Below are 15020 nucleotides of genomic sequence, written 5' to 3' on the forward strand. Positions count from 1 at the left end.
ACTATCATAAACCTGTTTATAGAATGGTCAGCTTTTTTCTGAAATAGAGAGTTTCTTACTTGCCATCCAAGACCAAGAAGTTATGGTGACCCATCCATCACAAATGACACATACAGAAGCCATCAACAAAAGATACAGAGATCCAGCTGGAACTGAATATACAGCCAGACATAACGCAGCAGCTAAAGTAGTACACCAAACACTAGCCACAACATACAAACTCATTGATACAAACACAAATCCCTACTATAAAATACACCCTGACATTCATACTCAAAAATACTAAATACAGACTATATTGGGATGTCGACATTTATACAGATGAAACAATCCCTGCCAATAGACTAGACATCACCTTCCAATCTAAAAAATAAAAAAATCACCTACTTAATCGACATTACCATCTCCAGCAACACAAACATCCAAACCAAATGCACTGGAAATATATCTAAATACACTGATCTAAGGATATAAATAGAAAGGCTCTGGAAACAAGAAAAAGGCATCAACATCCCCCCTCATTATGTCAGTCACAGGCCTCACACCTCACACAATCACATCACAATATCTAGCAATTAGGACTTAATATATGTGTATTAAACATGCGTGTTTTTCACAGAGTAACTTCCAGAAATCAGTCACACTCAAAACATGCAACACTGTCCGATCTTTCTTTAATACAGAATCATAATAGTATTTTTACTGACTAGGCATAGCCCGTAAATGTAGATTAAGATACGAGATAGAAAACACAAGCAATCACATGAGGTAAAAGAAAAATAATAATCATTAATCTAAAAATCTTTATGAACTTGTGGGAATATCAGTCACATGGGGAGGATTATGTTTTATAAAATTATAAATTTTGAATAGATAAATCATTTTAATTTTTACTATGCCTGTTAAAATCTATAGGATGATAATTATTAAAAAAAAATGAAATATAAATATTTTCAGATGTAATATATATAAATTTAAACAAATAATTTATTTTAATTTTCAGTATGTCTTTATATTATTATATTAAATTATTTTTTTATTATCTTTATTGTCTTTTCTACAATCTGTAGAAAAATAATGATAATAAAAAGAAAATATAAATGTTTTCAGATTCTAACAGGCAAGAAAATAAATTTCTTTTAAATTTAGTAAAATAAAATTTGTTTGATAATAATTGTGAAATTCAAATAAAACAATAATCTGCAAACATGAAATTCATATAGTTTTTTCCCAGATTCTTATAAATATTATGCTTACAAATGCTTTATCATAAAAATACATGTATGTATTAAAATATAATAAATATATATATAATATATTATATATATTAAAGAAGAATAAAAACGGGTGGCAAGGAAATATGGAAATGGAAAAAAACGAGGCAAAAAATAATGATATTGGCATGGTTCCTATTAGGCTGCTTCAAAATAAACATAAAATGTCATCTGCATCAGTGTATATGTAAGAAAAAAATAAAAGACACTGAGACTTGCGATACCTCTCAATTATGAAACAGAATGCTCACCACTTAGCTACTGATGTCGTCGTAGTGGGTACAGATTTACAAATAATCTTCTTGAACAATTTGAAAATTTTTAAATGTAGTTTACTCCAAAATAGAGCCAAATTGGAAGCTACCATCTTGATTTAAAGTAGGGACCCTGTTTCCTACTACCCTGCAAAAGGGCATCAATAAACTTCGTTGTAAGCTGACCGCTTTTGTTATTCAGGAGATTCTATTCAGTTGTTGAGTAAAGGATTACTTCTAATTGATCTCCAGTTGTGTTTTTTGGATTACTGGAGCTGTACATAGAGCATAACAGTTTTAAAAGCCACCACTTATTTAAACAGATATAAGCTTCTATATGAAGCTAAGCAGCATTAGTAAGATGAACAAGTTATGAAATAATGGCCAATTCCTATCTTTTTCAACAGTGACACTATTGGATAAAAATACAGTTGTTGCCTGCAGAATATTTTTATTTTAAATACTCTTCGACTTGCACAGTGGAGCTGTCTGTTCATTAAAGGATGACCTAACTCCAAATCTTTCACTGGTGTCTAAATCATGATGCTTTGTGTTCTGCTAACAGGCAGAGCAAACCTTGACAGTAAATTTTTGTTTAATCTTTATCTATATCAGGAACCTAACCTAGTAAACAAGCCAGCAATACTAACCAATACACCAGTATGCTAGCTCTATGTAAAAAATAATATTAAATACACCTCCTATTTGTTGACTAACAGTAAATGGTGATGAGCAATCAGCCAGAAGCATCCCAAAGTAACCTGAAACGTTATTTACTTCATAATAAAATACAGTATGAGGTTTACAAGAGAGAAGACATGAACAATGTTTACAATTTATTGAAAAAATTATAAATACAAACTTTTTAATAAAATAAATAACATTATTCTTAAAAGCAATTTATTCTGTTTAAAAATTATATAAATAATACTTTTTTACAAAAATAAAAATATATGTTACTCCAAAGTCACATAAAAATTTGTTATGTATATATATATAAAAATCTTTAAAGATGGATAAATAGTAAACTGAGTAGAAAAGGTAAAACAAAGGAAAATAAAGTACAGCTAACATATGGTGAAGAATTAGGCGTGAAGATAAAATCGTCAACAATATGTATCTTCCATCCCATATTAGAATGAGTATAACTGTTGTAATATACAATATCAGGCCAAGAAGAGTTAGGAGTAACTTCCAATACTGCTGGTTCACCTAATAAACAAAGTTAATAAAACAGTCTTAATTAACTACAAACGGAAGTAAAACAAAAGAGCAAAGTGAAAAACTCATAATTGCTTGATGTGAACTTCTTTCTTTATCTGTTTAGTCTCCAGAACCATCATAAAGTACTACTTCAGAGGATGAATGAGAATGATATGTATGAATGTAAATAAAGTATAGTCTTGTATAGTCTCAGGTTGACCATTCCTGAGGTGTGTGGTTAATTGGAACCCAACCACCAAAGAACACCAGCATCCACGATCTAGTATCCAAATCCATATAAAAGTAACTGCCTTTACTAGAATTTGAACCTTAGAACTCTCAACTTTAAAATCAGCTGATTTGTGATGACGAGTTCACTACTAGAGCAACCCGGTGGATTGCCTTGAGTGAACTAAAAAATAATTCAATATATGATAAAATTGCTATCTGGTTACATTTCAGATTAAACCATTAAGTAGTAAGAAATAAAGAGAAACACTGTTTGAAATGTTACTTTAATAAGTTAATGCAATATCTTATAATGAAACTCTAGCATGAAGATTCTCCAACAAAAGTAAAAGCCTAAGTCACTACGACCTAAATCATCAGCTAAAGTGATAAACAATTAAGACTGACATTGTATAGAAGTATAGTCCTCTATAATGAATGTTAATTATGTAATTCCTTCATTGATTCATTTCAGATTCAAAAATGATTATGTTTATCAAAGTTCACTGCAAACCAGTCACATTATCTGTGCCTTCTTTTTCCTGTTTAGCCTCCGGTAACTACCGTTTAGATAATACTTCAGAGGATGAATGAGGATGATATGTATGAGTGTGAATAAAGTGTAGTCTTGTACATTCTCAGTTCGACCATACCTGAGATGTGTGGTTAATTGAAACCCAACCACCAAAGAACACCGGTATCCATGATCTAATATTCAAATCCATGTAAAAATAGCTGGCTTTACTAGGACTTGAACGCTGGAACTCTCGACTTCCAAATCAGCTGATTTGGGAAGACGCGTTCACCACTAGACCAACCCGGTGGGTCCACATTATCTGTGCTGTTTTATCTCACATTAACCATTTCTAATAAAGTTTTTCCAAAATAAATAATAATTATACTACTAATCATTAATCTCAATTGTAAATTAGTTTGGATGTGATTATTCATTTGTATGTGAAAAGAATTATACTGTTTAATAAATATATTGTTTTAAATAAGGTTTCTAAATTGCAGTGAATGAGTTTTACCATAAATTTTTAACTCTTATTATTGACAAAGAATTCCTAGTGGTGAATATTGAATTTCTGTTAAAAGCAGTTAACACTGTTATACGTGCAACATAGAGATGGTTTAGAGAAAATAAATAAATATATAAATATTTGGTGGTACAGACTAGAAGTACATAAATGTAAACTAAATTTGTAAACATTTTCTATCAGCTTATCATAAATAATAAAACCATATTATCTGACAAAGTGGACATTTTTATACACATAAAGTATAGTTTATAATAAGATTTATAATATTCAAAAATGTTGAGCCATACTTAGCAGTGACAATTGCAAAAAAACATCACTATTAAAATTAATATTTAATGTCAATAATTTGTGTATTTAATTAATACTAAATTAATATTAATAATTATTATGATATAAATTTTCTTAATTCTTGGTATGAAATAAATAATTCCAAATGCATAACAAAAGCAACATATTTTGAACAAAATTTCTAAGATTTTTATAGGTTACTTAAAACACATAACCGTGTATAAATTACCTGGTTCACAAAAGAATGATAAGGATTTATTAAATTTCCTAAACGTTGGAAAATCATCATCCAGTCTTCTATCAACACCCCTGTGACGCCCAAGACAGAGAGGACCAGCTAGAACAAAAACAAATTGAAACTAAGCTAAAAGGAAACAAATTTTTGCAGTTTAACATCAGTTCATATTCTAATAGAATAATTGATATTATATTCTAATCTGAATAATTGATAGAGCTTACTAAAGTCAATAGTTTTAGTTAACTTCTGACACTGTGTTTTGTAATGCAGTTTTGAACTAGAGTATATTCAGACTTTTATGAGATGTTGCAGCAAGTTTCCTAGCTATTAGGCAGAATGGATTATGTGTAATGATTTTTCATAAAATTTTCTATTTTGAAATGGTGGTCAGTACAGCTACTGGGAAGAGCACTGTTAGTACTCATAAATTGTGTCACTGCCAGACAGGTACTTTGTACTTATTTCTGTGTAAATATTAACTTTGTTGTATATTTATTAAAAATATACAAAAAATATCAACAAAAACCACAGACTTAAAGTTCACTAACTGCTATAATTACAATTTACCATGTATTGATTAATCACAAATCACTGGATGTAAAAACATTTAATAAACTATTCGTTTTTCAGGAGGTTTTGTTTTACATTAATATTACTAAAAAATAAAATCAGTAATGAATTTATATAGTTCATATTTAGAGTTGATAAATTTTCTCCAAAAAGGAAGAAGACAATGAATGGGTGGTTTGACTAAATACTTCCTAAAAAAATATCTTTGTAATTTGGCTCCTTTAAACGACACATCACGATAGAAATCTAAAGTTCTTCTCTTAGCACCCAAATTTACTGATATAACCTGTGGATGTCTTGAAACAGATATCAACTGGACAACCTTGATTTTCCTTGGACCTGAACGTTTTTCTTTACAATTTCATTTTTCCACTTTCCCTTAAAAATCCTCACCTGTGACAATGTCTACATATTAAATAACCCAACCAAGAAGTTTCCCCTTCCTTTATCATCTTTATCAGGTTCCTTCTTTTCTCACTCTTTTCAATTTTTAAAAAAACAAGCATTATACTACAATTTTAAAAAAAAATCATTGTACATCAAATTCTCAAATTGTTTTCCTTGAATACATTAATAGCTTACTGTAATCAATGAAATACTAAAAAAAGAAAAATATTGTGTTTCTTTTTGAAAATATTTAATTCACTAAGAATTCATACACTTTTCTTTTTTTTTTAAGTTCAATCCATTTTCTCCAACACTGTAAATTTATATAAAACTAAAGTCTTTAAAAAATAAGAAAAATAAGTAGGGTCAGTAGATGATTTATTAAAAAAAAAAATTATCTAATATTGAACAACTTGCATAGTAATGAAATACTATTATCATTTGAAACCCTACATGCAATAGGTCAGAGGTAAAATATTTCTCTGCTTTCAGTTGCATATCAAGTTAGTATTGAAAATACTAAAATTAAAATTATTTTAATTTTTGAGATTACAATACATTTTAGAAAAATAAATGTGAATTTTTTTTTTTGGCTTGCATACTGATAAATTTTGTACTGTTATTCTTTACTCTGTTTAAAAAAAAAAAAAAAATTACTTTTTCCCAAGTTCTTGGAAACTAATTTGTTCTTGTGAAAATTTTTATGTAAATTTTACATTTTATTACAAATCTGGCATTTTCATTAAATTTTTTTTTTAGATATGGTGCAATCATTTTCACTACTTAAAAACTCTGTTATCACTTTGCATATAGTAATTATTTTCACTAATATGAAGTAAATAATTAGTCACATTTCACTTTCTTTAATTACATGTTATAATAAAAGATTTCTCCCTTTACAGAGTGTTTTTCTGTTTACAAATTTGTGTATGTAAGTAGTTACCAGAGAAAAAATACATAAATAAAACTTCAACCTCTAAAATAAAGCACCCAAACAGATGCCTTTTAAGATCAGATATGTTATGTCATTTTCATATAAAAAATACTTAGCTTTAAGAGAGGAATTTTTTCCTAAACAATATATAAGTTCATGAAAACAAAAAAAACATTCCTAAACAATACAATTTTTCTTCACTATCATTTTTAAACCCTACTTAATAAGTTAGGTTTTGAGTTTTAAAAAATGGCATTTTCTAGCTGTTATCTAATGTCATCTGTGCAGCTGAGATGGATTGTTTGATACCTACTTCATGAAACGTGAACCACTCTAGAATTATACTGTCACTAACATATCTATACATTAGATTTGTCAAACTCATTATCCAATTACTACAATCAGTAAAAATATTAATTAACAGATGATCAGGATGCAGCTGAAAGAGGCTATATAGTAAGTTACAAATATCTTTACACAAGACATTTTTATCTGCCAACCCACCCATTGATTTTTCAATCAGTACCTCTTTATAATTCAAAACCTTCTAAAGAAGACTACTATAGTCTTGATTAAAACTTTTCTTTAAATTCATCAGAAAAATTTGACACGTAAAATTTTTTTTTTCATTTTTGGAGAACCCAGGCAAATCAAAATAAATATATTAATGTTTAGTCAGATGTAAATTAGAGTAATAGAGAAATACTTCTTAGATATATATACTGAACAAGCAACATATTACATCAAAATACACAAAAGATGAAACTACAAGAACAAAGAATAGAGTATCAATACTTTCACAGCCATAATTCCTTTATTTTAAAAATTAATGTGACATGATGGGACAGTAAAGAATTTTAAATGAAAATGTATAAAATTAGACACAAAAATAAAGATTAAGGCCAAAAAAAAAAAAAAAACAAGAAATGGATTTATGATTGTATATTAAAGTATTCAGAACTTTCGGTCCAAGGAGCAAACATTTCATTCATAACCCAATTATTATGTAAGCAGTGCCATAATTTAGACTATTTTTTTCTCATAACTCCTTTCTCTGTTAAGACATAATATTTTCTCACAGTCCTCTCCGCTAATGTCATTATTTTAACGCTACTGCATCAAAAAATCAAAAATTATTTCTTCTACTTACTAATTTTTTGGTTGTTTGTCCTATCAACTAACTGATATAGCATAATATGTACTCTATGGCAATTATAACAATATATTATACAGGAATAAAATACAATAATTATGTGTATTCATGAATTTGCACCGTAAGTTTAAATAAAGAATTAGAAGAGTAGAACATGATATTTTCACAAATATTTAACAAAAATAGAAATACATGTACAGATAATTAAATGACAACATGCACTGTTTGTTAGGAGTATGACTATTACTGAAGACACATCACTTAATATAGTATCTCCATTGTTTCACTGAATAAAAAAATTTCCTAAATTTGATTCAGAAAATACATCATTATCATCATCTTCTTCTTCTGGAACTTCATTATTTCTTAAAAGGTATGAGTATATAAAATTAAGTATGATGATAATATATGTGATTGTAAATAGCAATGTGAACAGTAACATATAATAAACCAAACAGTAGATTGTGTCCAACATGTCACATGATCATTCTAGAAAAATGAATAGGTTATGTTTTCCTGACAATTTTTTTAAAGCTACAAACAAATTTAAAATGTATCTGCATTTAAAAAAGTGACTTATTTATCCATAATGACATGCAGTTATTATAATGTGAATTATAAATTTATCAGGAATTGCACATTATACAGAAGAAAATTTTGTGCAAGAAAGCTAGTTCATCATAACAAAAATAAAAACTAACATTAGCATTTAACATAATCAATTTTATATAATGTACCTTGATTATCAGTGTATTTATTAAAATCAAATCTCTGTACTACATACTTTCAGGTAACATAAAATATTTATTATCTGTTTTAAAATAATAAATAATGAGGCAACAAAAAGTGGGTTACAGTCCTAATAAAATGCAATGGGAAATATATATATATATATGTGTGTAAAAAAACAGCTGTTCTATGCCTCAATGTTTTGAGTGTATGTTTTTGTTAAATAATATACATACAATAACTACAGACAGGAGACTGCACAACAATTTATTGCCAGTTAATCAATGTATTAAAAAAAAAGTCAGATTCAGTTTAATAAAATTAGATTTTTTAAATAAATTAAAAGTACTCACTTAAGTCATTAATAAAATGAATGGCTTCTGTTCAGAAAACTAAAACCAATTCATTTTATCTTCTTTTTTTTCTGTTTAGCCTCTGGAACCACCATAAGGTATTACTTCAGAGGATGAATGAAGGTGATATGTATGAATATAAATGAAGTGTAGTCTTATACAGTCTCAGGTCAACAATTCCTGAGATGTGTGGTTAACTGAAATGATCTAGTATTCAAATCCATAAAAAAAGTAACTGCCTTTACAAGGATTTGAACCTTAGAACTCTTGACTTTGAAATAAAGTTAATAAACTGTTATTTACACCAACATACTTAAATTAACATACATACATTAGATGGAGGAATGCCCTCCTATAAATACTGAATATTAAAATGTAAAATACATTTCAATCATGGTTTGTGGATCAACTTACCATGCAAATTTTATAAAAACTGATTCTGTTGTAATGAGATAAAAGAAATGAACAGATGAAATTGAATAAATGGGATGCTAGTGATCTCACTTGCAACAGCTTATTTTTAAGACAAAAAGACCACACCAGTACGAATATGTACACAATTCAAATTCATTATGTAGAATCCAGCAAGTATTTATTTTCTCAAATATTACTTTTTTAATAGTTACAAAGTCAATCAGATTTTTATAATTAACTACTGGATAATGGAAAACTAATGAGGAACCATACATGAGTTTTTTTTATAGCTTAACAACAGAAAAGAATGGTTACAATGCCAAAAATATTCTGAATTGCAGAATTTTAAGGCAAGACATGATTGACATAATTAAATGGTTTTATTATTAATTCACCACATAAGCTTGAGGCTTGGATATTTTTTAGCATATGAGAAATGCCATGCCTGTCCAGAGTGTGATCACGGGACCTTCCAGATGAAAGGCTGGGACACTATCACTTTGCCAAGGAATAGTTTGATTAAAATTTCAAATTTATTATTTGTAGCTCGGCTTGGCCAGGATCTCTGATCTTTTTGATATCATTAAGGTTTTAATGTCTCCATGAGAAATTATGTAAGTAAAAAGTAAATATGATAATATAAAATAAAATCACGTAACATAATCATAACATAAAATATTCAACATCACAAGATTTCTTTTTTTGTTAATGAAAGGAACTTAAGGAATTTAAAGAGTACCTGGACAAGAACATCATAATATAAACTTTAATAGTTTTTACTGGTCTCCAGGAAACATGATAGCTTGAAAAATAAGATTAAATATGCCAAACAGTCAGTATTGCAATAAAGAGAGCTAGAGACTCTTGTATAAATGGACCAATAAGGTAGATAACATTTCATGGACAACATTATCTTTTTTAAGTTTTTCTCAGAAGTAGAAAAAATTATTTAAAAGTATAGTTTCAATATGTAATATTAAAATGTTTGTTACATGAGGGGAAGGTAGAGTTTGAGATCTCTGGAGGGCAAGAAGATGAGAACCTCTACCTCTCTTATATGCATTAAAATTAAAAAAAAAAAAAATCAGTTTGAAAAAGAGAATTTTGAATGCTGCAATACTTAGGTTTTGTTAATTTATAGGACTGGAGGATAGGGGCCATCCTCTCTCCTAAACTGAACCAACGGGGGAGATAGAGGGACATGGAGGTCTGAACCTCTCCTTCTCCTGTACAAAATTTTTATATTTCTGGAGGTATTTTTACATATTCCGAAAAGGAAAAATTTGAATGTCATAGATGTCCAATGTTTTATAGAAGTAACCTGAGCGGGGTACCAAACTAATACCATCAAATTTTTTTATGGTATGCTTTTGATCCTGTAGAATCAGATTCCAGTCTTGATTGACGAGTAAAAATGATTTTCTCACAATTTAGAGTTAATTTTTTATTTATATTTAATTAATCTAAAATACACATTAAAATTATTCATATTAATATTATTATATTCATTATAATATTATTCATATTATTGTTTATTAATTTATTTGTATTAAATTAGGGAGTTATGTAATTAATATACAGACTATGCCACTTAGGAAGGAATAAAATTTAAAATAGAGTAAGAATTTTTCATATTGGTCCACTAGTTCTAGAGATAATGCAAAGTAAAAGGAAATAATGTGTACACAGCTGCTTACCAGCATTTACCTATCACATTAATTTGAAGTCGTTATAATCATAATTGTGTGCTCTTGTTAATTCACATAAAATTTATATAAACTCTAGTACAATTATATCTTTCTAAATGATAAAATGCTTTGATACAAACTGTGTGTAAAAGTTTAAATTTTGTCAACCGTATTGTTTTTACAATTATGATTGTTGCTACTACTTATTTTGTTGTTAATTTATCATTTCTGTTAGATTATTATTATCTTTAGCATTGTCCAGTGTGCAACTTTGTTTTTATGAAGTGAACCCCTCCTTTAAAAATTACTGGAAATAAATAAAAATAGATCGTTTTTCTGAATTCAAATTTTCTTTAAAACTTATTTTATGAACACTGGTTTACAAATGAATAACAGTTCTCTCTAATAATCAGATAACCAAATCATCAGTTTTTAATTAAACACAATTAAGAGAATATGTTTGCTCTCTACACGATTCTAAAACTAACTTTTGCAATTTTTAAAAATATATTAAATTGCTGTCTGATGTAGTGGAAAGTAGTTTACCATTTGCAATGGTAGTTTTCACTACCATTGAAAGTCTCATTATTATAAAAAAAAATCATTCAAAAGTTTACCTTTTAGCATACAAAGATATTCTTTAGTGTAAAAAGCTTTCATAACAGGAAAAAGAAGATATAATAAGTTTTTTGAAACAGAATTAACAAATTTAAAATTTTGTTTTTGAATCCATTATCATTTTTGATAATTTAAAAAATGTATTTAATAAAACAAGTTCAAGATAAAGGTGGTGGTATCCCACCACCTTTGGTGGAATGTAAACCACAATTTCAATATTATCAATTTCAATAACCATCATACTGGCATGAACTGATTAAAAAGAATCAAAATTAATTGAACTCCAAATGATTAACAATGCTTTATAAAAAATTACTCCAAACACCAGTTACATCAGTATAATCAAGTCATTTAAGTAAACTTGGTCACACTTTTTAATTTAAAATGTCATCGACTAATAAAATCATTAGCCATTAATAAATGCCAACAATATGCAGTTACACTATCCAATTTTTTTTTAATTTTGTGACCTGTAGGAATCAGTTTATTAAATATGGCTTTGGTGTTAGTTTATTTATTCTTATTTCATAGCCTTCGATTTCTAGGATATTATTCCCTGAGAAGTAACAGGTGTTGCAGAACCTTCAAACTGTAAAGAACAGAGTTTATTTATTTTTTAAAGAAACATTAAAGTATTTTAGTCCTTACTGACCAGAGGTAGGTCTTGGCTGTCCACGTAATGTATATTGGACTCCTCCAAGTACTCTAATTTGCTTCTGTGCTGCTTCACTGAGTCTCTCAACACCACCATGTGGTTCATCAGTTATAATAAAAGGATTGTAGTATTCAGCACTATGTGGATTATTACCTCCAGAAATGTGGAAGGCATATGTGAATCCTCTCTTCATCCATATCTCTGGTATTAGAAGGCCATTAATATACCATGCTAAACCACTTGTTGGCATACCTAAAAAAAGAGATATTTTATTCATTTACTTGCATAACTTTAGATCCTATTTAATTTAAAACACTAATGTAAAAATATTCATGATTAATTTTTACCTGTAATTCCCTGGTAACCTCTTTGCCCACCAGAAGGTCCAAGTGTAGCTATATATGTCCTAAGTGCTTTATCAATAATCTTTGGTCTATCCCATGGTTCCCTAAAAAATAAATAATCTCAGGTAAGAATAATGATAAGATACCAGTAAAAATAACAATCCTCTTATTTATTTACAAATTACACACAAAATGTGAATAAAGACAATGAGTGCATGAGATTGGTATTTTTCCACACTGTCTTTTAGTGGTGTCTACAATACCTCATAATAAACAGGCAGAGAATGGCCAGAAAATATGAATATGTTTAAACATTTACACTTCTTTTTTAATGAAAAAATGGACCAAACATATATATATATATATATGACTATATGTAAAGCATTTCTTCGTAAGCCTTTCTTTGTTTCTGTTTAGCCTCCAGAACCACCGTCCGTACGATATTATTTCAAAGGATGATATGTATGAATGTAAATGAAGTATAGTCTTGTACAGTGTCAAGTCTACCATTCCTGAGATCTGTAGTTAATTGAAACTCAACCACCAAACAACACCGGTATTCACAATCTAGTATTCAAATCCGTATAAAAGTAACTGCCTTTACTAGGATTTGAACCTTAGAACTCTTGACTTCAAAATCAGCTGATTTGCAATTCTTAGTGAGCCTGGAATGGAATTCATTGTGCTTGAAAATGGATGTGATATTTTAAGGAGTGAAAACAACACACCCATTCTTAATTAAGCTATTCTTCTTTAGTAAATAGCCATTATCTAAGATCGCTAGAGTACATCACAGCTATTTAAGCCATTAAAGTACACATCAGCAAGTACATCACATGCAATCATTTCATATTACAAAGGTTTTAAATGAAAATACTGTGCTAATGTGAATGGCTGTTTTCTTTTTAACTACATCACATTTACACAGCTAAAACAGGTTTGAATCTTTGACACATAACATTCATGGCCAGTAATATTATGTAATATTACGAGTAATATTATGGACTGTTTTTCATACCATTAAATTGCATAGTTTTTTAAGGAAAACCAAACTTATTAAAGACCATTTGTACACAATCATAATAAAATTGCTTAACAAATCTGAATTACAGTTTCAGTATAAACAGTTCAAATCATTTGAAAATGGTGTCTACACAAATCTTACCATGCTCATTTGCATGGCTAATACATTGTACTGAATGCTGGTTCTTTAATGAATGTAAAAAACAAATTTTAGGGTTAATTGATATTTACTTCCACAACAGATAAATAAGCAAAATATTTAGAAGACCCGTGTCCTGTGATTTTCTTTATGAATTAATTTAATACACACTTTTTAATTATAAAATAGATTGATTATGCATAGATATTAATTATGTCATACTTGAGTTGAAATGACTGTTGATTATTAGGATGTTACATTATGAATGAACGCATTCCAAATCTGAACTGAACTGAACTGAACAATACAACACATGTCACAACAATGTATATTATGAGAAAGAGAAAATTACAAGGTCACAGGACTTTTACAAGATTAAAGAAGAAATAAACTTGATTTAATGTCTTAATCATTTCAATAATCTATAGTTTTTGCCACAATCTATCAAAAATCATTTGAAAACCCAAACGTATAATTTCTGTCAGAAGATTACACATTAGTCATGAAGTTTATCCTCTTCTCAAATAGCTTTTAAATCAATTACAGTACACTTTTAAATAAAGTGAAAATTATATAAATCTCCTACATCTAACCTCATAGCTTTGGTTCTAAATCAAATATCTTTACATCCTAAAGAAATTTGACTGAGTTAAAGCTTACTCAGGAAAAGTTTTTATAACTTTCCCTAATTTTTACCTTAACTATTAGTGCGTAGGGGCTGATAAATTGATTTTGGAAGATTTATGATACTTCAAATACTTTTTTTTTTAAATATATTTGACACAACTGTTTCTTCAGTTGAGAAAACAAACATTGAAAAAATGTGAGTGGCATATGTACATAATATTTTCAAAAATGTTATTTTGGTATTAGCTGAAAAAATAAAGGGAAGTTTTATTTCAACAGACACCATGTGCCAGGCAACTGTACTATTTTATCATTTATTTATTTTTCTCATCAGGACTACCAGCTATTACTGATCCATACATAAATAATATTCATTTTTATCTATATTGTACCATGCATAATGCAATACATTCATTTTCAAAACACATTTGGAGCTCAAAACCTCAAATGAAAATTAATGATGTTATTCAAATTGAATTATCAAAGTTCAATGTGATGTTATATTCTATCCAACCATTACACCAGAATCAAATGGCAAGTACTTATGTGTTATTGTGTTGCAGATTGACTGTGAAAGCCAATGTGAAATCTTTATAGTTTTTGAAACTACAGATAAACATTGAAAGATAAATATTTGTTACTCCTACTGTAAGTGATTAAAATATAAAAGTAGACAGCAATAAATCTGATGAATATCATTAATGAAAATCATATGAATGAGAATCATTCTGAATCACAGCAATATACAAATAATATCTAAGAACCCAAACGCAAGTAGTTGATGGTTTTCCTACATTATGAATGAACACATTCCAAATCTGAACTGAACTGAACAATACAATACATGTCACAACAATC

General features: G+C 28.4%; 1 protein-coding gene across 1 annotated transcript in view; it reads right to left on the reverse strand.

The window, feature by feature from the left end:
• Positions 1 to 2358: 2358 nt before the first annotated feature.
• knk (cytochrome and DOMON domain-containing protein knickkopf) overlaps positions 2359 to 15020 on the reverse strand; it is a 61104-nt gene continuing 48442 nt past the window's right edge. Inside the window, exons 11-14 of the mRNA XM_075373048.1 lie at positions 12377 to 12477; positions 12027 to 12281; positions 4520 to 4627; positions 2359 to 2740 (exon numbers count right to left, since the gene is read on the reverse strand). Of these exons, the coding sequence (XP_075229163.1) occupies positions 2535 to 2740; positions 4520 to 4627; positions 12027 to 12281; positions 12377 to 12477 (670 nt within the window). The 3' untranslated portion in view covers positions 2359 to 2534. The remainder of the gene's footprint in view (positions 2741 to 4519; positions 4628 to 12026; positions 12282 to 12376; positions 12478 to 15020) is intronic.

This window comes from Lycorma delicatula, chromosome 1 (genome assembly GCF_047948215.1).
Source record: "Lycorma delicatula isolate Av1 chromosome 1, ASM4794821v1, whole genome shotgun sequence".
Lineage (NCBI taxonomy): Eukaryota > Metazoa > Arthropoda > Insecta > Hemiptera > Fulgoridae > Lycorma > Lycorma delicatula.